We start from the raw sequence: 21,348 nt of genomic DNA on the forward strand, positions 1-21,348 counted from the left end.
AACTCCTGAAGTCTTCATACCGTATGTACACAGGCAAAATTCCCAGTGAAGTCAATGGAGGGGCTGACTGAGCAAGGACTGCAGGATATTGTCCTAAAGCACATGCACTACTCAGTGGGGCTGTGGAAGCATTTCATTATGGAACCTAATACAGGGTGAAGTTCTCATGACTTGGGAGGAAAAATCCTGCAAGGCCAAGCCTTGGCTCAATTTTTACTCACACTGGCCAAGCTCTTATTTCTTATTCCATTTCAAACTCAGGATTTAAGCCAGTTTTGTACAAATCCTTCAGGGGCTGTGACCCTTTCGCTGTGACTGAAGGAGGAGCCCCTTTCGGCTGTACCCTTGAGGCACTCATTTTTAGAACCAGAGTTTAGTGGTTTCCTTTTGGTTTGCAAAACTTTGTGCCAAAAGTCATGCGGTACAAGTCATATGGTAGGTCTTCTGTGACCCTGATTGGCTGAACCTGCAGTTCAGGAGATGCAAACCCACATAAAACCTACAAAAGTTTTCTGCAATCCCTATAAACTGAAACCACTGTATTATCACCCTGCTGCTACGACAGGACTACAAATAGCATTTTTGTTAGCTTTGTGCAACCCATACACTGTGCTTGGAAGCATACACTTGACTGATCCCTGACTCCATGAAAGTCATGCACGCATTTCTGAAGGCAGAATTTAACTCTTTGACCATCTAACCTCAGACATATAGTAAGTACACTACAGTGATAAGTAAGAGCCCAATCCTGAGAGGTGCTGAGCTTCAGCAAATTCCATTGAAGCCTACGAGATTTGCAGATGCTGAGCCCCTTGCAGAATTAAGTGCTTATCTTACCTTATGCACCACAGACAGTTCAACAATAGGACCTAATACATGAATAGCTCAAGTACAAATCTCCTTACATTACTAGCATCTCTAAAGCTTTAAGCCATTTTGAAGTTAATATAACTGAATTACTCCCCTATTATCTGCTATAATGAATGCAAATTGTTGAGCTGCTAAGTAAATGTAACGTGACACCCCGTTTCCTGTTTTCTATGAAATTTCTCCTCCCTCCTTTCTTCATCGGCATCACTAATCATTGTAAACTTGCATCTTCTCTGCTAAGGAAGGAAGGAAGCTGGACCACATCTGGAGTGGTTATAGTGAAAGGTATTCAGTAGCTTAACAGACACAGAACATAACTTCCTTGATAACTGAGGATTAAACCTTCCCCAGTAAAACGGTCAACCATGTGGAAGGTTTTCTTTCTCCTTTCATTTGCCAAAAGGTTCTAAAGTGATTTGGAACGATTAACTGAAATATGTTCACTATTGAATTGCTACTGATTGCTTTCCTGTTATTTGTAAAGACACAAAGAGACAGTAGACTAATAATTTCTCTACGTATTGCCATTTCACATGGTGTTATAATATTTATAATATACAAGGACCTGTTTATTATATGTTTATATTATAATGTTTCTAATATACAAGGACCTGATCCCAAGCCCATGGATACCAGTGGAAAGAATCCCAATTAAATCAATAGGCTCTGGATCAGCCACAGAATGCATCTCTTTATTAGAAGTGGCAGTTGAGTCATATACTTGCGTTAATCCTTCACAGCTCATTTTAATGAGTAAGGAATTGTGCAATTACATGCAGCAAAAATGACAAAGGTGTAAAGGGGAAAGAGATGAAAGGAAACTCCCCACCCACATGTGGCTTCCTTATGTGGCACACATTTAAAATATGTTTCTTTATCTAGTTAGGTCCTACACTACAGAGATCACAATGCAATTGTTGGAACATGCTGCCAGATGGCAAAGTCAGGCTAAATTTCAAATAAGGTGTCTCCATAACCCATCTTTTCCATTCTAAAAGACCTTTTCACAAGGAGACAAATGTCAGGCTTGACTCACTCTTTGTGAAACACAGCACAGAGAAGGAGCACTCTATTTTGAGAATCGCCACCTACCACAAGGGACTTGAAAGATGTGAATGCTTTCAAAACATCTTCATGATCCGGATGTGCCTCCTAGTGAAGGAAGAAATCTTTGTTACTTACGAATAGCAACAGCATTTGGAAATGCAGATTTCCCCCATTACTGCCATGGTTTAAAAGCCATGGAAATTCTATATGGCCATATGGAGCTGGGCTGCAGCCATTCAGCACAGGGGAGGATGCTGTATGGCCCAGGGAACTGCACATTCCAGTGGGGTGAAGGACCCCCCCCCCAATTCTATCCTACACTCTTCTACTGCCTTCGTCATCCTCAAGTGATATAAAGCAACTAAGTGAGGTGCTGATGCAAAACTGTTCAACAAAAGAAAAGGGATCAAGGATAGATATCATTTCAGCTCAACCAAACGTTGCTTTTTAAGAAAACTACAGCCCAGTGCCAGATTGTATAGGGCAAAGTTCTGCTCTCTTGTCCACAGAACAGATCTTGACTCTCATATGAAATATTCCACCGCATCACCTCCCATGTATGGAATTCACATTAATGTCAGTGGGAGCTCTGCACATGCACAGAGAACAGAAGGCTAGAGGGGCAGAGATCAGGGCAGGACACTGCCCTTAGTCTCTGCCTCCATCACTGTATGCATATGGCCATTCTGATATTGAACAGACACACACAACTCCCATCAACTTCCACTGGAGTAGTTCACACAGATCTGTGGGCAGAATTTGGCCTATACATTATACACTCTTTATAACCAAACTCCAGAGCCCAGTCGCTGGACATAGTAGCTGGCCCAGTCATGGGCAGATGGGCCAAGAACAGTGCTTAACTTGTAACAAAAGAGGTGCTGGGACTCACACGAATAGGTGCCGGGGGCTCAAATAAAATGTTTTTACTTTCATAACTGATGCAGCAGACCCAGAGGCTCAGCCCTGGCAAGCCCCAGCACAAATTAAGCTCACAGCACACAGCCACTCCCACGTCTATCACATTTGCTTATACCCTTGATTTATACACTCATACAGGCATGAGGTTCATACAAGGTGCAGCACGTATAAACCCACTCACCATGTTCACAATCTAGAAACCAACAAAAATAGGTGACCTGTGTCTGAGCAACCCTCCAGCTCTTCTCTCACCTTGGTTAGGGTGTTGGCCACAGCCGCTGTGGACATGCAGTCAGAGGAGCATGGGCAGCAGTCAGTGAGCGCGGCGTTAGGGGAGTTTCTCTTTTCCCCATTCCCTCTCTAGCCTGGGCCCTACACTAGGAACATTAGCCGTTGCTGACATGCACAGCTGGGATGGTGCTGGAAGGAATGTAAGTGCAAAGTGCAGACCAGACCTAGCCCAGCTATAGAAAACACGGCTGAGCTTTCCCTGGAGCAGATGTAACATGGAGAGACCCCACTCATCAGCAGGCAGGATCGAATCTGGGACCTCTGGAACGTCGTGCAGGAGCCTCTACTGCATGAGCTAAAAGCCACGTGTCGCTTAGGCCTGGTCTACACTACGGGGGGCGGAGGGGGAGGTGTCGAACTAAGGTACGCGACTTCAGCTACGCGAATAGCGTAGCTGAAGTCGAACTACCTTAGTTCGAATTTCCTACCTGTCCAGACGCCGCGGGATCGAACTCCGCGGCTCCCCCGTCGACTCCGCCACCGCCGTTCGCGGTGGTGGAGTTCCGGAGTCGACGGGAGCGCGTTCGGAGTTCGAACTCCGAGAAGTCGAACGCTACCCGCCGACCCAGCGGGTAAGTATGGACCTACCCTTAGCTAAGGCTGTAGCAGACTCGTCAATCTCTAGCGGGGCGAGGGGCCACTAGAGGGGGACAGGGCGCCACACCGAGCAGGCAGGGGTTACACCTAGAGGATCTCCCAGTCAATCGCAAGCTCCGGCAGCGCAGTGGGGCTGCCGCTAAGACAGGCTCCCTGCCTGCCCGGGCCCCACGCCGCTCTCGGAAGTGGCCAGCGCGGCTCCACAGCCCTGGGGGTGAAGGAAGGTGTCTCCCTCCACGCACTGCTCCTGCCTGCAAGCACTGTCCCTGCAGCAGCCATTGGCTGGGAGCAGGGAGCTGGGGCCAATGGGAGCTGCAGGGGTGATGCCTGCAGAGAGGGGGAGCATGCGGAGCCACGTGCCCCCCCCACCCCCAGGGGCACGTTGGCCCCTTCTGGGAGTGGTGTGGGGCCAGGGTGGGCAGGGAGCCTGCATTAGTGGCAGCCACACTGAGCCACAGACTGGGAGCCTCCAGAGGTAAGTGCTGCCCAGCGGGAGGCCTCACCCCAACCCCCAGCCCTGAGCCCCCTCCTAGAGCCAGCACCCCATACCCCCTACTGCACCCCAAACCCCAGCCCTGACCCCAATCCAGAGTCAGCACCCTGTACCCCCTCCTGCACCCCAACCCTCTGCCCCCACCATGACCCCCCTCCCAGAGTCAGCACCCTGTACCCCCTCCTGCACCCCAACCCTCTGCCCCCACCACGACCCCCCTCCCAGAGTCAGCACCCTGTACCCCCTCCGACATCCCAACCCCCTGTCCCAGCCCAGAGCCTGCACCCCAACCCCGTGCCCCAGCCTGATGAAAGTGAGTGACGGTGGGGGAGAGTGAGCGACAGAGAGAGGGGGGCATGGAGTGAGTGGGGCGGGGCTTTGGGGAAGGGGCGGGGCCTTGGGGAAGGGGCAGGATAGATCCTGGGTTGCCCTTAAATTCAAAACGTGATCTTGGGCATAAAAAGGTGGGAGACCACTGGGTTACACAGATATAACTGGCCTGGGTCAGCAACCAGATGGATTATCTGTACGAGGGCTTTCAAAGTTTTTAACACAGCGGCTCACCTGAACCTAGGTTAACAATGGTAGGACATTTTTAGGACACTTCCCTGGTGTGAACAAGCTTCTAGTTGCCCATCCAGAGCTGAGCTGTATTTTGGATAAAAAAGTCTGGATAAAATGTGTCCTCTGGGACTGAATCCTATCCCGGTGCGGTAACCAGGCGACCGGATCTCCCCTCTCTCACCCCTCTGCTGCTGTCAGCATTTGATAGATTTTGCTAAGGCCAAAATTCCAAATAAGCCAGTGACGTGGGGGCTTGTGGGGAACTGTAGAAGCTTTCCAGAAATATAAGTATCTTATTTAGCAAGCCTCAAAACTGAGCCTTCTTTGGGCATTTCTCAGAGCCCTGCCCTGGTGCCAGGACCCTCTGCTGCCTGCTGCGTTCAGCCCACCATGGTGTGGCCCACCATGACTGCCGCAGAGCACCACAGCGCCTCGCCAATTCACCCACTGCTGCAAGCACATGGGACAGCAGCAACTCCCCAAGCAGCCGCGTGGGAGCTGCCTTGGGCAAACCCTCCGGAAGAGGGGCCTAACACCAGAGCCTCACCAGACCCTTCTCCAGAAATCCCCACCCCCCAACGGGTGAGCAGCCTCTCCCATCCACCCTCTAGGGGCCTGCTCCCCATCTGGTGCCACCAGGTCTGCTTGTGCCTCAGCCGTTTTCCCGGGGTAGCTCCTCCTTGCCTGCACTAGCCCGGTTTCCACTCTTCCTCTGCCCCACCCTGGTTGTATCCCCTCCTTCCTCATTGCCCTCGCCCCACTGTGTGCGCCTGCTGCCTGCAGGGTTCTCGCTTGCCACTGGGAGGGTCTGTTCATGGATACACCATTGGCTGGGAGCAGGGAGCTGGGTGCCTGAGCAGAGCAGCTGCCTCAGTGGTATGAGCGCACTTGTGCTGGGAGAAGCCCGGAGCAACAGCAGAGCAGCCTTTGGTTGCTACGCTGGGAGCAGTGGCCTCTTGTGGCCACAGACAAGAATTGCAAACAAAACATCTATTTTGGTCCAGCTCCTCAAGGACACAACATGGGGACCCAGGACAGAGGGCAAAATCTGTCCTGCTCAAAACGAGACTGTTGGCCAATCTGCTGCCCTCACCTCTTCACCTCCTATCTCGTTAGCCTAGGCACCCAGTACTTTCATAGCCCTCACTGCCACGGTGTCCAAGAGCCCCCTGCCCTCCCATATCTCCCTCCTGCTGCTGCAGTGTCCAGAGGGCCGGGCTCAGGGTCACGACGCTCCATGGGGAAGGGGCTGGAGGATGAGCAGCAGAGAGCCTGTAGCTTTGAGGAGGGAGAGTTGATGCACTAAGTCTCTACGTGGGTGACAGCCCAGTGGCTCACTGCCCTCACTGCTCAGCTGACCCATGTTAGAGTAGAGCACCTAGAACCTGATTACGCATCATGATTAGACGCAGCTATAAGGTAAGAATGGCCCAGCCGTTAGGGTGCTAGTCTCCGACTTGGAAGACCCAAGTTTAGTTCCTTTTTCTGCCACAAATTTCCCGTGTGACCTTGGGCCAGCCTCTAATTCCTCCATGCCAGAAGATTGGGGATAATGGCACTGTCCTACCTCACAGGGGCGTGTGAGGAGAAATACGTTGAAGCATGTGGGGTGCTCAGTTACTACAGTAGTGGCTCCCCCGCCCCCCTAGACAGAAGGACCCCGGGTACAAGCAATTCTCAATGCAGTTTTTTTGGCAGCACAAAACCCCACTTATGATCTGCCCGGCAGACACTATGTTTCATTTACCTCCATGTGCCGCTCCAGTTCTTGGAGAAGGGTGACGTACTTATCCAGTCTCATGAAGGGTTTGCTGAGGCTTGTTGTTAAGATCAAAATCCCTGGGTTGGACGCGCCCTGGTTCTCCATAAACTTCTCCAGTTCATCACTATAAACAGAGACAAGGAAAGTTCACCAGCCTTTAAGGGCCATGTTTTACTAACACCTTCACTGTCCAAAGAACGGTGGCCCAGCTTCTTCTACATTTACCAGCTGATGCAAACACAGTGGGCCAGAGAGGGCCGGGCTGGGGTTCTGGCAGATCAAAGCCACTGCTCCCCAAGGAGAGTGGGGGCGGGGGAGAATCATGCCTCTGGAAAACCCTGGTGCTCTGCAGGTGTGTGCATGCTGTGCAACCACCACAGGTAGGTACAGCCACTCCACACACTAGTGCACTGGCCAGCTCTGCAGGGATAGGAAACCAAGTTCCTCTGGGGTGACTTGAGCCCCAGGAACACTAGGAAGGAGCAGTACCTGTGCTCCCTCCCACTGCAGCTGGCCCTCGCATGGAGTCCCCAGTGAGAGATGGCTCCTAGCACCCTTCCCCCACCCCCACATACCTGTGCCAGGACCCAGACACAACGCAGGCCCAATGTACAGTTCCGGAGAACACGTTTGTAATGACAGTTGCTCATGTTAGATGGCAAGTAGGGACTGCTGTTACAAGCTGCTGTAGCGTAGGCATGCCAAGTACTGCCAGGGCTCTGCCTAACACCACTAGGCCTCTCTCCTGTGGCATGAGGCCTAAGCACCCTGGATCCACTTGCTGCTGGGTGCCTGAACAACCCACTGGGAGTAGTAAGCAGGATTTCCTTTCTAGAGAACACACTTTATAGAGATCACTAAGTTACCAGTGACCACTGCTAGAAGACTGTGTCCACAATTCAAGAACAATGTTGCTATATTGGAGAGGGTTCAGAGAAGAGCCAAGGAACGATTAAAGGGTTAGAAAACACACCTTACAGTGACACAGTCAAAGAGCTCTATTTAGCTGAACAAAGGGAAGTTGAGGAGTGACTTAATTACAGTCTATAAGTACCTCCATGGGAAACAAAGACTTAAAAATGGGCTCTTCAATCAAGCAGAGAAAGGGCTAACATAACCCAGTGGACACAATCCAACCTAACACAATTCAATGGCTGGAAGCTGAAGCTAGAAAAATTCAGATTGAAAATAAAACGTAAATTTTACCCAGTGGGGCTAATTAAACATTGGAAGTTGTTCCAAGGGTTGTGGTGGATTCTCCATCACCGGCCATTTTTAAATCAGGATTGGATGGTTTTCTAAAAGCTCTGCTCTAGGAATTATTTTGGGGAAGTTCTATGATCTGTGTTTTACAGATCAGTCTGGATGATCACAATGGTCCGGTTTGGCCTTGGCACCTACTAAACATGCACAACATGCTCAGCTTTGGCTCATAGCACTTTGGAGAGCACATTTTGTGTGTATCAGCATATTCACCAAAACAGATCAGTTAAATGCGCATTTGAAACATTCTCTGGCTAATGAACTGAATGAAGGAGTCACTCACAATAGCCAGGACTGTAATTAGACTAAATTACAATCAGATGTGTTACAAGAGAAACATTTGAAAGGCCTTGGGCTGAGGTCACTGCTTTCACAGCTGTGTGCAGGAGAGCTGAGCAGCACTGGGGGGAACGCAGCAGTAGCCTGTCAGCTCAGAGGACTCTCTTAGTTCTCAGTTTACAGTATAAAGCTAAGGCACATGCAGGTGTCTGCCCGGGAGTCACACCTTGAATGAGAATGTTGCCGTGATTAGTGCAATAATGTACAGAACTGTGTGGCCTCTTTGTGGTTTGCTGAGCAAACCTCTGTTTCAAGTCTCTTCACGCCATATTTTGGGCCTGGTTCTGAGAGGTGTGGAGCACCCTCAAGTAAGTGAATGTAAGTTGAAGGTGTCTGAACCTCACAGGATCAGACCCCTGATATCGGCGTGTCAGTGTCATGTGGGATGCTTGTGTGTCCTTGCAGTGGAGGTAGGTGAGCACAGGTTGATCTGCGCGGTGGCAGGTTCCTCTGCACACACATAGGGTCTTTGGAAAGGGTCTGTGCAAACATGTTGCCTTTGGATCCTGTTGTCGAGATCCCAGGCAAAGGCCCTGGCTGGACTTGGCATTGTTAAAAAACGGATGGTTTGCTCTTTCGACACAAGCCGTTCCTGACCTGTGTTGGGTTAGCACGTTAACAGCGGAAGGGTGGTTAGCGCAATACGTGAGGTACAGAGATCGGAACTGTGGCATCAGGTTCATAAAACAGCCTCCCACTCTCTGCTGGTTCTCGGGAAGCCTGCAAATATAAGCAGCAACATCTTCAGAGCATGTCATTGAAACAGGAGTTCATGAGCCAGGTCCTCAGACATGACAAAGCATCAGTGAAATGGACACACTGTATTTCATAACCAGCTGTCAGTGCTAGCTGTGGTAGAAATTCAGCTATGTAGAGCAGTGGTTCTCAACCAGGGGTACACGTACCCGTGGGGGTACACAGAGGTCTTCCAGAGGGTACCTCAACTCATCTAGATATTTGCCTAGTTATACAACAGGCTACATAAAAAGCACTAGCAAAGTCACTACAAATTAAAATTTCATACAGACAATGGCTTGTTTATATACTGCTCTACATACTATACACTGAAACATAAGGACAATATTTATATTCCAATTGATTTATTTTATAATTGTATGGTAAAAATGAGAAAGTCAGCAATTTTTCAGTAACAGTGTGCTGTGACACTTTCGTATTTTTATGTCTGATTTTGTAAGCAAGTAGTTTTTTAAGTGAGGTGAACGTGGGGGTACGCAAGGCAAATCCTGAAAGGGGTACCGTCGTCTGGAATGGTTGAGAGCCATTGATGTAGCCCACCGTAAGACAGAACACACTTAGAGCCTTTCAGTGACGGAATTCAGAATTCTAGCTGGGGTGCTGTAACTTTAGCTGGTCAAACACTCCATAGCTGAGGACACACATGGAAGTGCCTCTCAGGTCTCTGCTGTGGCTGCTTAATGAAGTGTGAGTGTTCTCTCTGACATCTCTGGCCTGTTGCTTTGGGCCAAAGGAGCCCCTGTCCTGCATGGCTCCTTCCCTCAGAAGCTCTGTGCAGTGCTTGAATAGGAGATGAGAAAGAGAAAGGAAGCCCAGAGTCTGAAATGATTCTGCTATTTTGACCAGCTTCCCCGCACCCCTATCCCATTAGTCAGTTTTCTTTTTCTCTTTTCAGCAACCCCCAGTAAGAGGGATGAGACAGAACTATCCATTTCTCCCAGTTCTAGCCCAGGCTCTGCCCTGGTCACATTGACAGCTGGGGATGGTGCATTCGCTTGGGATGAAAGGAAAAGATTTAGGTTGATACTGTTCAAAAAGGCTTACAAGAGTTAGACACCTAGTTTCCCCTGACTTCCAATGGGACTTGGCATCGGTCTCCTAAAGGCAAATGCTAGTCTTAACTTTCTGTTTATAAGCAGGGCAGTTCAGAAGACACCTCAGAGGTACACATGTCACTATTTCTATTACTTTCTCTTACCCTCTAAGCACTGATGACAGCCTTCTCTAGCTCCTCTTTCTTCTATATTAAAACAAATGTACAGACAGTAGCTAGGAGCAAGGTTAATAAATAGGCCTTTGTATTATTTTTAACCACAGGTTAGTAACTCATCACCCTTAATTGCAATGGCAGATGCTTACTTTGCACATTCTTCCAAGGCTTGATTCAGTGTTAGCTGAAACGAACATATTTCCTCAACATTTCCCAGTAAAGATGCAATATCCACCACACTTAGCCTGAAAGAATTAAAATACTGAATAGTACTTGATAGGTACTTTGGAATGATTCAAAACAAATCTCTTATTTAAAAAAAAACCATCTGAGAACATCTCCAGATAACCTGTTCAAAATATGGGAGATTTAAAGTATTAAGAAACACAAATTAATGTAATGAAATACAAAACCAAAATTCATGATACACAAATAATACCTTATAGAAGATTGCTATCAAGGCTTAACTGAATTGTATTTTAATCCCATAATCGTCTCACATTGTTTAATTGTCCTCATTGATATAGACAGGATTTCTTCTGGGGGCGGAGAAGGAGGATGTAGACACAGAGATACGGGCAGAATAGTATTCATAGGCAGGCCAACCCTGACTCATGTTGCAAGATTGGAGCTTTAGATTGTAACCTCTTCCAGGGATGGACTTTGTACAGCACCTAGCACTTAGGAGCTATTGCACACAAATTACAATGACAATCTCTGTGCTCCCTGCACTTCCTGCTAGTCTTCCCACCATCAGCTCAGCACCCTCGGTCATTTCAGCCTTACTTCCCTTTGTGCTCTCTACAGTTCTGTGATAAATCAGACTTCTAGATACAATTGTTACAGCAATATGAGAAAGTCACGTCACCTAGTGTTGTGCCCCTGGATCCCAGGATAAGAACTGTGACTAAGAAGGCCAACATGCATCCTGTGGAGAAGAAAGGCTGGGGTCTTGAGACTTTTCCATTGCTGAATTTATCCACACAAATATTTCCAAAGGTTTGAGGAATCTGGACACCATGTGACTTAAAAAACAGAAACTTTGTTCCCATAGAAAATATGAAGGGCTTGAGATTCTGCCCTCACATCTCTCCAAACTGGAAAAAGGCTGTGTTTGACCTCTGCGCTTGTAACCTACTGGAGTTCTACTTTCTCCTCACAGTATGCAGCACCAAAATCCAGAGATACCGCTACTCCACGGTTACAACTGCACAACTTCTAAAGAGGGGGTGGCTGGGTCTACTAGATGGAATTATCCAAGCATGCATATTGTGCCTATTTATGCTACTACCTAGGACAGAGGACTATAAAGCCAATGCAGTAAGCATAAGAGACAGGTTACTGAAACTGGAATAATTTATGCACAGTGAGACTATTGATGTGTAGGCAACCAAGAGATATCTACATGCCATTGCTTGGACAAATGAAAGACAAAGGTTTGATAAAATCCTAAATTTGCGATTGGATGTAGATGGAATCTGAAATTTTCACATCAGCTTTTCTCATGATAGTGATGGAAAACATTTTGGACTATGTCTTATTTCTGCACCTAGACCCTGACAATGACCCTCAGTTGTCCAGACATCACTTTGGCTATCCATAACTGCAGGATGATGTGTAGAGAACAAGAAAACACTTCAAGCAGATCAATGTACAGAGAGCGGGGCAATGCTTACTAGTTAGCAAATTCAGAATAAACAAGCGCCAGACTAACCATAGTTAATGCAATTCCTAGATCATAGCCTGGTCTAAGTAATGTCCACTGAAGAAATGACTAGGCGGTCCCATTTGAAGTTGAGCAGCCAAAATAAGGCACATTGGAGGAGAATACACATGAGAGAACAATTCCATGTATGAGCCTGTAGTGATCATATCTATCAGAATTGCATATTTAATAATCCATCGCACAATCAGATGTCTACGCAAAAATGCAGGAAAAGGAAGAGTCAGAAGCTATCACAAGCTTTGTTTTCCTGATCATTCTGAGGTTTTGCATGAGTACCTTTAAAGAGCAGAATTGGTCCCTAAATATTCAAAAGTGAAAAGGCTTTGAAGTGTTGTGTCATCACAGACTGACTTGGGTCTTACTTGTCATAGGATTGGAGGGGTCTCAAGTAAGTTCCCAGAAGTGACTGTAGTTCCTTAGCATAGTCACGTTCTGTTTCCAGAATACTTTGCAGTACCTACAGTGAGAGACAGAACAAAGAGCAGATCTCAGCACTAATGACTAGGTGCGTGACTACATCAGCTTCCAACAACAGAGCAACCTGGAAACATATTTTAAATCCACCTCTGACTTATTAATGCCTAAAGAACATGCTAATGCAAGACAGAAACTGTGCAAAACAGGAATGAGGTTTCAAATTACAGATTTGATCTCACAAGGTGCAGTGTCCCAGGAAAGCAGTCAAAATAAGCCTTAGGGCTTGGCTACGCTTGCAAGTTGCAGCGCTGGTAGAGGCTTTCCAGCGCTGCAATTAGTAACCGTTGTGGAGGCCAAGAATTAATTAATAAAGGTTTGAAGGGATCTTAATGTATGTTAGCTAATTAGCAGAGGTTAAGCTGTTACCCTGTATCTGGTGCAGAGTGAATTGTGTGAAAAGTCGTTATGACCTTGTGAATTGCAGTCTTGTTTTCTGTTCTGGTATTGCAGACAAATAAGATAATGAATAGGCTTATGTATAAACAAATGCAAATGTTTACTTTTACTGTCTGCAAGTTTGCTAGCCACTGTCTGTTAAGAAGGTATAAAGATTGTTATGATTGTTTTACTAATTGAGAGAGATCTGTTCAGGACAAGGGGCAACCCAGTTCCTGACACTCTCTCCCTCTTGTGTTCACTAGAGTATTATAATAAAGTATTTGTTTTTGCTGCACCTAAACATAAGCGAGAACTGAGTTTTCTTCGACAATTTGGGGGCTCGTCCGGGATGGCAACGCCCACGGACACACAGACGGCTGCTACGGATCGTTCCCCTTCGAACCCCATGGCGCCACAATAGAGGTAAGAGACCTTTTGAAATCTCTATTGGGGTATCGGAGGAGGACTGTCTGTGGGGGACGTCTGTTTCTGTTGGGCTCACGCCATCTGAACTTTTTGACTGTGCAGCAGGATCAAATGCAGAGTGGTATTGGGGAGAGGCCCCAAGAAGGTTAGTTATAGCAGTACTGGGAACTGCTGAGTTGGCCAACAGGTAATGCATAAGGTAATGCATTAGAATGCACCGGTGCTGAGGGGTTTTTACCGCCTCAAGAGGGGTTGTCATACCGCCTCATGGTATTGGTCCGGACCAGGTAATGATGCATCTTGGTTAAAAAAAAAAAAAATAAAATAAAATAAAAAAAGAAAAAAAAATTTTAAAAAGGTTAAAAAAGGGTTAAATAGAGGAAAAGAGGCCTTGGTGTGTGTGTGTGTGTGTATACCTGTGTGAGTGTTCGTTGCTGGAAGACGCCCAGATTGCCCTGTGAAGCGCTTGCTAATGATCAGGAGTAGTCTAACGCAAGCCCAGTAACTAGTGGATCTTTAGGAGATCCGACCCACGGTGGGCTGACTCAGCTTGGCATAGTCCGGCGAGGAAGCTGCCTGGGTCTAGGAGTGTGTGAACCCATTTTCCCTCCCTTTCCCTTCTGTGTGGGCTACTGACAATCTGATCGTCTCCCTGGATGCAATTAGAGTATGCGGGTTTATCTCCCGGAAATGGAGTCTTTAGCCGACGCTCTTTGCTGAAAGGAGATGTACGAGGGTCGTAGTCTTTCTTGTGAGTCTCTCCTGTACGTGAGTGCCCTGTAGGGAGGGATTCTTAGATTCTGGTCCGCTAGCGCGGACAGGGACCCCTTCAGTTGGTGTGACTGGAACATGGGGGGGGAACAGTCTAAACTTTCCACTTTACCCCCTAAGGGTACCCCAGCATATTACATGTACGTACATTATGGTCCTAAAACCTGCAGGTATTTAAATGATTGGAATCTGTACACGCGTGAAAATTCATTTAAACAATGCCCATTAGAAGGTACCTTTGAGTTAGATAAACTTACATGCCTCCGTGAAGCCCTTAAATCACACACCTCTGCTGCGCAGTGCGAGCAGTTTCTGTCTTGGTGGGAGGAAGCAACAAAGAGACTCCATGAGTCTCGGGTGCGGAGTCTGAAGGACTCCCAGGAGAAATTAAAAACTGAAGTACAAGATTTAAAACTTAAATGTCAGACATCCAAATGTCTTCCTGCTTCAGTGCAGCCCTCTGCTTCTCTTTATCCTCAATTAGTTAAACCTGAAAGTGAGGAGGAGACTACAAAAGATATAGTGGATTTTTTTAGCAGCATTCCACAGCCGCAGCAGGCTTCCCCCTCGGCCCCCCCTTCTCGGGCTGTGCAGGCAGTAATTGTTTCGTCGCCGCAATTATCAACTGCACAAGTTGTTCATTCTCCTTCTTCGGAAGAATTATCTTCTTCCCTACTGACTGACACCAGTAGTCCGGTTAACCCTACTTCTGCTGATAACCATGCCGGCTACTTTCTTAGAAGCACGACACAGGCACTCCAGGCTCCTTTAAGGGACTTGCCTGGAGCTGGAGCGATAGGGGGGTTAATTAAGGTACATGCCCCGTGGACACCTGGAGATCTTAGAAACTTGGTGAAAGAATTTCCTAAAATCAGGGAGGAGCCAGTAAAGTTTAGAGAAGAGCTCCAGACAGTGATTCAGTGCTATAATCCATCTTGGGCAGATATTAATCAACTTTTACGAGCTGTACTGCCCGCCGAAGTACAGCAACGCCTTAACAGACAGGCAGCTTGGCCTGATGCCGACCCTGGTATTGGGGATGCTTTGACAGAGGCTAGGAATCGTCTCTTGACCTCTATTTCAGAAGTTTGTCCTAAGAAAACAGATTGGACCAAGATTGCAAATTGTAAACAAAATAAGGGAGAATCCCCTGCTGATTATCTTGATAGACTGACTAAGGTCTTTGAACAGCATTCGGGAATTACTGATCCAGCTGATAATGCCAGGGAAGCGGTGGGAGCTGCTTTTGTTCAGGGACTCTTGCCAAAAGTTCAGCAACCATTGAGAACTATTTGTATTGGCTGGCAAACTAAACCCCTTTCAGAATTGGTGACAGTTGCAAATCATTGTACAGCTTGCATAGACCAGAAGAAAGAAACCAGTGAAACAAAACTTATGGCTTTACAGTTACAAACTTATCAGAATAGGGGTCGTGGGGGACTGAGAAGAGGACGGGGACGAGGTCGTGGGAGAGGTATGGGACGAGGTTCCTCATATCCTGCCCAGAATCCTGCCCCGACTGGGAGCACTGCATGCCACTTGTGTGGTCAGGAGGGACACTGGAGAAATGAGTGTCCAAATCGATTTGCTCAAAATCCTACTCAGTTCCCCAATCCTGAAGCACCTGTATTCTCCCCACAAGGAACCCCTTACTAGGACAGCCTGAGGGAACGTAACTGCATCATGAATCCTTTAATTTCTATTAATCAAGAAGGCCCGTTTGTTGATTGTAATATTGCTGGTAAATCTGTTACTTGTCTTGTAGACACTGGGGCTAGTAGGTCTGCTCTGAGATCCTCGGAGTTTCCCTCTGTTCCTTTGTCCGCTTTGTCTGTTAATGCTGTGGGCATTTCAAACTGTCCTGTTTCGCATCCTGTCTCAGTACCCCTCGAAATTTGTCTTGGCCCTCTAGAAGATAAACATTCCTTTCTACTCAGTTCTACTTCTCCTGTGAATTTGCTGGGAAGAGATCTGTTGTGTAAATTAGGTTGTACCATCTACTGTACACCAGATGGCGTATTCTTACAGGTTCCTGATGAGAATACTAACCTGGTGTTGGCTACACTCCATATATCCGAGCCAGCTGCGTCGAAGTCTCCACTCAGCCCTGACCTTGTGCATTTGTTGTCACAAGTGCCCCCCCATCTCTGGTCTCGTCATGCAAATGAAGTGGGACAGATTAGAACAGCCGAGCTGGTTAAAATTCTTGTGGACCCTGCTAAGCTTTTGCCAAGGATTCCACAGTACCCACTGCGTCCTGAAGCAGTGGCAGGCATAGCTCCGGTTATAGAATCTTTATTGCAACAGAGTATTATTGTTCCCACTATTAGTTCTTGTAATACTCCTATCTTTCCTGTAAAGAAGCCAGGAAGGAATACCTATCGTTTTGTTCAAGACCTTCGCGCTATTAATGCTGTGGTTTTGCCTTCTTTTCCAGTGGTTCCAAATCCAGCTACAATTCTTTCTTGTATTCCACCGTCAGCCACTTATTTCTCTGTTGTAGATTTGTGTTCAGCCTTTTTTTCCATTCCAATTCACCCAGATAGTCAGTATTTGTTTGCCTTTACTTATAAAGGATGTCAGTATACCTGGACCAGGTTACCCCAAGGGTATACTGAATCTCCCTCCCTGTTTTCTCAGATCCTGAAGAAGGATCTGGATGATGTGGTTTTCCCTGGAAAATCAGTACTTATACAATATGTGGATGACCTTTTACTGGCGTCTTTCTCTTTTGACTCTTCTAAAACTGATACTCTGACTCTTTTAACTGCTTTAGCTGCCAAAGGTCACAAAGCATCCCGAGAGAAACTCCAACTGTGTCAACCCAAGGTTCATTATCTTGGTCATGATATTTCTCATGGCAAGCGTCATTTATCAGACTCTCGTATTTCAGCTATTTTAAATATGCCTAGGCCTAGTACTGTTTCTCACATGCGTACGTTTCTGGGCATGACTGGATATTGCAGGCAGTGGATTTTAGGTTATGCAACAGTGATTAAACCCTTACAGGTTCTGACTAAGTCTGGTACCCCTGAACCTCTTCCTTGGCCCCCAGAGGCTGAGAGCGCTTTTGTTGCTATTAAACAGAGACTATCTACTGCTCCGGCCCTGGGACTTCCTGATTATACTAAACCATTTACTCTTTTCTGTCATGAGCGTAATGGGTTTGCTTTGGCTGTACTAACGCAAAAGCACGGGGACAAACACCGTCCAATTGCCTACTACAGTACTGCCTTAGACGCTGTGGCGGTAGGATTTTCCCCTTGTTTACGGGCTGTAGCGGCAACGGCCCTTTCTGTTCAGTTATCTGAATCTATTGTATTGGGTTCTCCTTTGAGTGTGTGTGTTCCGCATGCTGTGGCTGCACTCTTGTTGAAATCTAGGACGCAGCATTTATCCGCTTCTCGTCTTATCAAATATGAACTGGTTTTGCTTTCTTCCTCTCATATTACTTTGGCTCGTTGCCCTGTTCTTAATCCAGCCTCTTTGTTGCCTGGGCCTGAAGATGGAACCCCACATGATTGTGTGTTTGTAACGTCTGTTCTTACTCGTCCTAGAGATGATTTACTGGATGTGCCTTTGCAGAATCCTGATCTCCTTTATTTTGTGGATGGCTCGTGCTTGCGAGATTCTAAGGGTACATTAGTTGCTGGTTATGCTGTCTGCACTACCTGTGCTGTTGTTGAAAGTGCTTTCCTTTCTTCAGTGTTTTCCTCTCAAGTAGCTGAACTGGTGGCTTTGACTCGAGCTTGTGTTCTGGCTAGAGATCAAACGGTCACTATCTATACAGATTCTCGTTATGCTTTTGGAGTGGTTCATGATTTTGGATTGCTTTGGAAATATAGAGGCTTCCTTACATCCACTGGTTCTCCTATTAAGAATGGTTTTTATGTTTCTGCTCTTTTGGATGCTCTTTTGTTGCCTAAAGCTATAGCTGTTGTTAAATGTACTGCTCACAAGACCCCTCATGATGAAGTTACCCGTGGGAATGCTCTAGCTGACTCTGCAGCTAGGACAGCGGCTCTTTCTGCACCTCAGGCTGTACATTCCTGTGTACTGATAGAGCAGCCTTCACTGGCCTCCCTTGACGATCTGGCTAAGATCCAGGAGGCAACATCAAGAACTGAGAAGCACTCTTGGAGTGCTGCTGGCTGCATTTTACATTCTGATAATCTTTGGCGTGCCCCGGATGGTCGCCTGGTGGCACCAAAGATGTTATTGCCCTATCTTGCTCGCATATACCATGGGATGGCACACGTGAGCAAAGGGGGGATGGTTGCTGCAGTTGCCCGAGATTGGTTTGCACCCATTTTCCCTTCTGTTGCCCATTCCTACTGTCAACACTGTGTGATTTGTCAACAACACAACATTGGTAAAGCTGTTAAAGCTATGCGAGCAGCCCACCCTCCTCCTTGGGGACCTTTTGTAAATATTCAGATTGATTTTATTCAAATGTCTAAATGTTGTGGTTATGAATATGTATTGGTTTTAGTTGATGTATTTACCAATTGGGTTGAAGCTTTTCCCTGCAGGAAGGCAGATGCCAGGACTGTTGTGAAACTTCTGCTTAAGGATTTTGTCCCTCGTTTTGACATTCCTGTGAGTATCAACAGTGATCGTGGAACTCACTTTACTGGACAGATTGTAAAGGAGTTATGTACAACTTTGCAGATCCAACACAACCTTCACTGCCCTCATCACCCACAATCTGCTGGGACAGTGGAACGCCAGAACGGGATTTTAAAAAATAAACTGGCCAAGATTTGTGCTGAAACGAACTTAAAGTGGCCAGATGCCCTTCCATTGGCACTGATGAGTATGAGAGCCATTCCAATCGAAAGACTGGACTCAGCCCTCATGAGATTTTGACGGGGCGCCCAATGCGACTACCAACTGCACCCCCACTGACCTTAGCTCAGATGGACATTCATTTGATGGATGACATAATGCTTAAGTATTGTCAGGCACTAAATGTGTTAAGTCTTTTTATACACAGGTGAAGGAAGCCTTACCGAAGGATCCTGTGCAACCTTGCCACTCGTTGGAACCGGGAGACTGGGTCTACATAAAGGTCCATCAACGGAAGACTGCCCTGGCTCCACGCTGGAAAGGCCCTTTCCAAGTCCTGTTGACTACCAACACTGCTGTGAAGTGTCAAGGACTACCTGCCTGGACCCATGCATCGCACTGCAAAAAGACCCCTCCACCTCGGGAGGCCACACCTACTGATGATCAACGTGCTCCTTCTTCTAGCCCTGCTGCACCTGCTGGACAGCGGAAGAAGAGGACAAGGTGACGTGCTAGAAACCTCTCCCTTGTCCTCTGACGGACCTACTGTGCCTTTGGATTTTTCTAAAGGTATTCCCACATTACAACCCTCTTCCCTTTATCATGCTAGACCACGATTGTTTTTGGGGAAGAGGAGAAGATACATTCGTTCTGCAAACTCCTCCAGAGTTCCAGATGTAAACGAAATTGTATATTCTAATGAGATTCGTTGGCCCAGACCTTCCCATCTTAGTGATTTATTAGAATATTGCTCAGAAAGCCTATTTTTTAAAGTTCAACAGACTTCATATGAGAGAACCATTGAGTGGAAAACAAATGGCTCAGTGGCAATAGAGATCCATAATATTACTGCAGATCAGCCCCTAGCCTTTAGATATGAAATTGATGGATTCCATAGTGAAGTAGATATGATGGTTATTCCTGGAATTTGTGCTATGTTTCCTGAAAGAGGCCCTTATTGTTATTTGGTTACCCAATTAGTGAATAATCAAACGACTACCCAAAGAGTTTGTTCTACTACTGGGAATTTTACCTGTCTTGAGACCATTCCAGTGACTGATAATGTGACTTGTACTTTATTGCAATACACTCCCTCTTATGCTATTGATATTAATGCCTCTCAGAAATATATGCAGGTCTACAACCAACAGATGTGGTATAGACCTACGCTGAGGGAAATGTGCCAGAATATCGGTGGACTGTACTAAACACTACACTAGGGACTGTGAAGTTTACATTGCCTTTATCTAGTTTTCAGATCACCTCTACATATCCAAATTGTTCCCAAGGGGCTGCCATTAGATTAGCACAACTGAGGGCCTGGGTTATTTCCTCTAGAAAGAAGAGGGATCTAGCCGGATCCTTGTGGGATGGGGCCAATTCTGCAGCTGCTGTTTGGAATATTTTTAAAACCCAGGAGCATGATGAGAAATTGGGCCAATTAGAGAAGGCCACTGGCCTGATTTCTGGGGCACAGCTGACACAAGTGCGAACCGGAGTGGGTGAGTTACATGTCATTTCCGCCCTTAGTTCTCTGACCCAGAATTTATTGAGAGAGATGGTACTGAATATAACTGAAGCTGGGAAGGCATTGCAGTGGGATCTAGCATGTTCGGAAATTCAGGATTTCCTGAATGACCAGTTGATGGCCATTCGGAATGATCTAGTGCACCAAGCTTGGCCCACTGCCCTTACAGACACGTCAGGAGTACCATCTGATCTGTGGCCATGGAGACATACTTGGAGACTTTCTGGATGGAAATGTGGACGTTCACAGTGCTCCTTCCAAGCATATGGACCGGTTAAGGGGGTGTGGGCTCCCACATACCGAATCCTGCCGGTCCATGGGGAGGATGCATGTGGGATTGGGTGATTCACCGAGATATCTGGGAAGTCAGGCCACCTGATTCTCCTAATCGATTTTTAGTTAGTGCTCCTGGGATTACAGCTGATATTTGGATGGGGTTAGGGAATTTATGGACATTTTGGCCGTTAGAACCACCACAGCTTCAGTGTATACGGAAACTGAAGCCAGGGGAAGTTGTCACTGTTTATGACAATATTTGCTGGGAGGGTAAAGGTCAAGGGACTACCCTTACAGGACACCCACTTTTTCAGGCTAATGATAGCTGTGTGTACGTTAATGCCACCACGTTACAAGATATACATATTAATCTTACCACTGCTGCAGGCAATCATATTATTTACTGGCCTGCAGATAGAATGTTACATGTAGCTCTTAGATTTCAGGTATATTTTAATTGGACTAGGATAGTACCTGATCGTTTTCAGAATTTGCTTTCATTGTTGCCAGAGGTTCGCAGAATCTCTGAGTTGCAGGGGCAAATTCACATGCTTCAGAATATATATCATGCTGAGCAGAATGCCTTTCATACCGCTTATAGAGTTTCTACTTTATGTACTAAGTTTGATGTATTGTGCTTTGTTACCAAAACTGTACGACAACCCCATTATTTTATTCCTATGGGGATGTTATTGTTTGTAGTGTTGTTAGTTGGTGTGGGATTATGTTATTGTTGTTGTTGTTGTAAAGGACGTAATGATAGTAATACTACTTTTCATGTTCATGCTAATCATGCATTGTCCTTACATCCCATGAAAACCCCTAAGGTTGAGATGTCTCCTGTGGACTCTGAAATCCATGGTTT

The 21,348-nt window shown here is 46.6% G+C and overlaps 1 protein-coding gene across 3 annotated transcripts in view; it reads right to left on the reverse strand.

Moving 5' to 3' along the window:
• ARHGEF6 (Rac/Cdc42 guanine nucleotide exchange factor 6) overlaps positions 1 to 21,348 on the reverse strand; it is a 65,158-nt gene that overhangs the window by 19,073 nt on the left and 24,737 nt on the right. For all 3 annotated transcript variants that reach the window (XM_045030889.1, XM_045030888.1, XM_045030891.1), the window contains 5 exons: positions 12,202 to 12,296; positions 10,263 to 10,358; positions 8,745 to 8,867; positions 6,531 to 6,669; positions 1,963 to 2,022 (listed from right to left, as the gene is read on the reverse strand). In XM_045030889.1, the coding sequence (XP_044886824.1) occupies positions 1,963 to 2,022; positions 6,531 to 6,669; positions 8,745 to 8,867; positions 10,263 to 10,358; positions 12,202 to 12,296 (513 nt within the window). The remainder of the gene's footprint in view (positions 1 to 1,962; positions 2,023 to 6,530; positions 6,670 to 8,744; positions 8,868 to 10,262; positions 10,359 to 12,201; positions 12,297 to 21,348) is intronic.

The sequence above is a fragment of the Mauremys mutica genome, chromosome 9, assembly GCF_020497125.1.
Source record: "Mauremys mutica isolate MM-2020 ecotype Southern chromosome 9, ASM2049712v1, whole genome shotgun sequence".
In the NCBI taxonomy this organism is placed as follows: Eukaryota; Metazoa; Chordata; order Testudines; family Geoemydidae; genus Mauremys; species Mauremys mutica.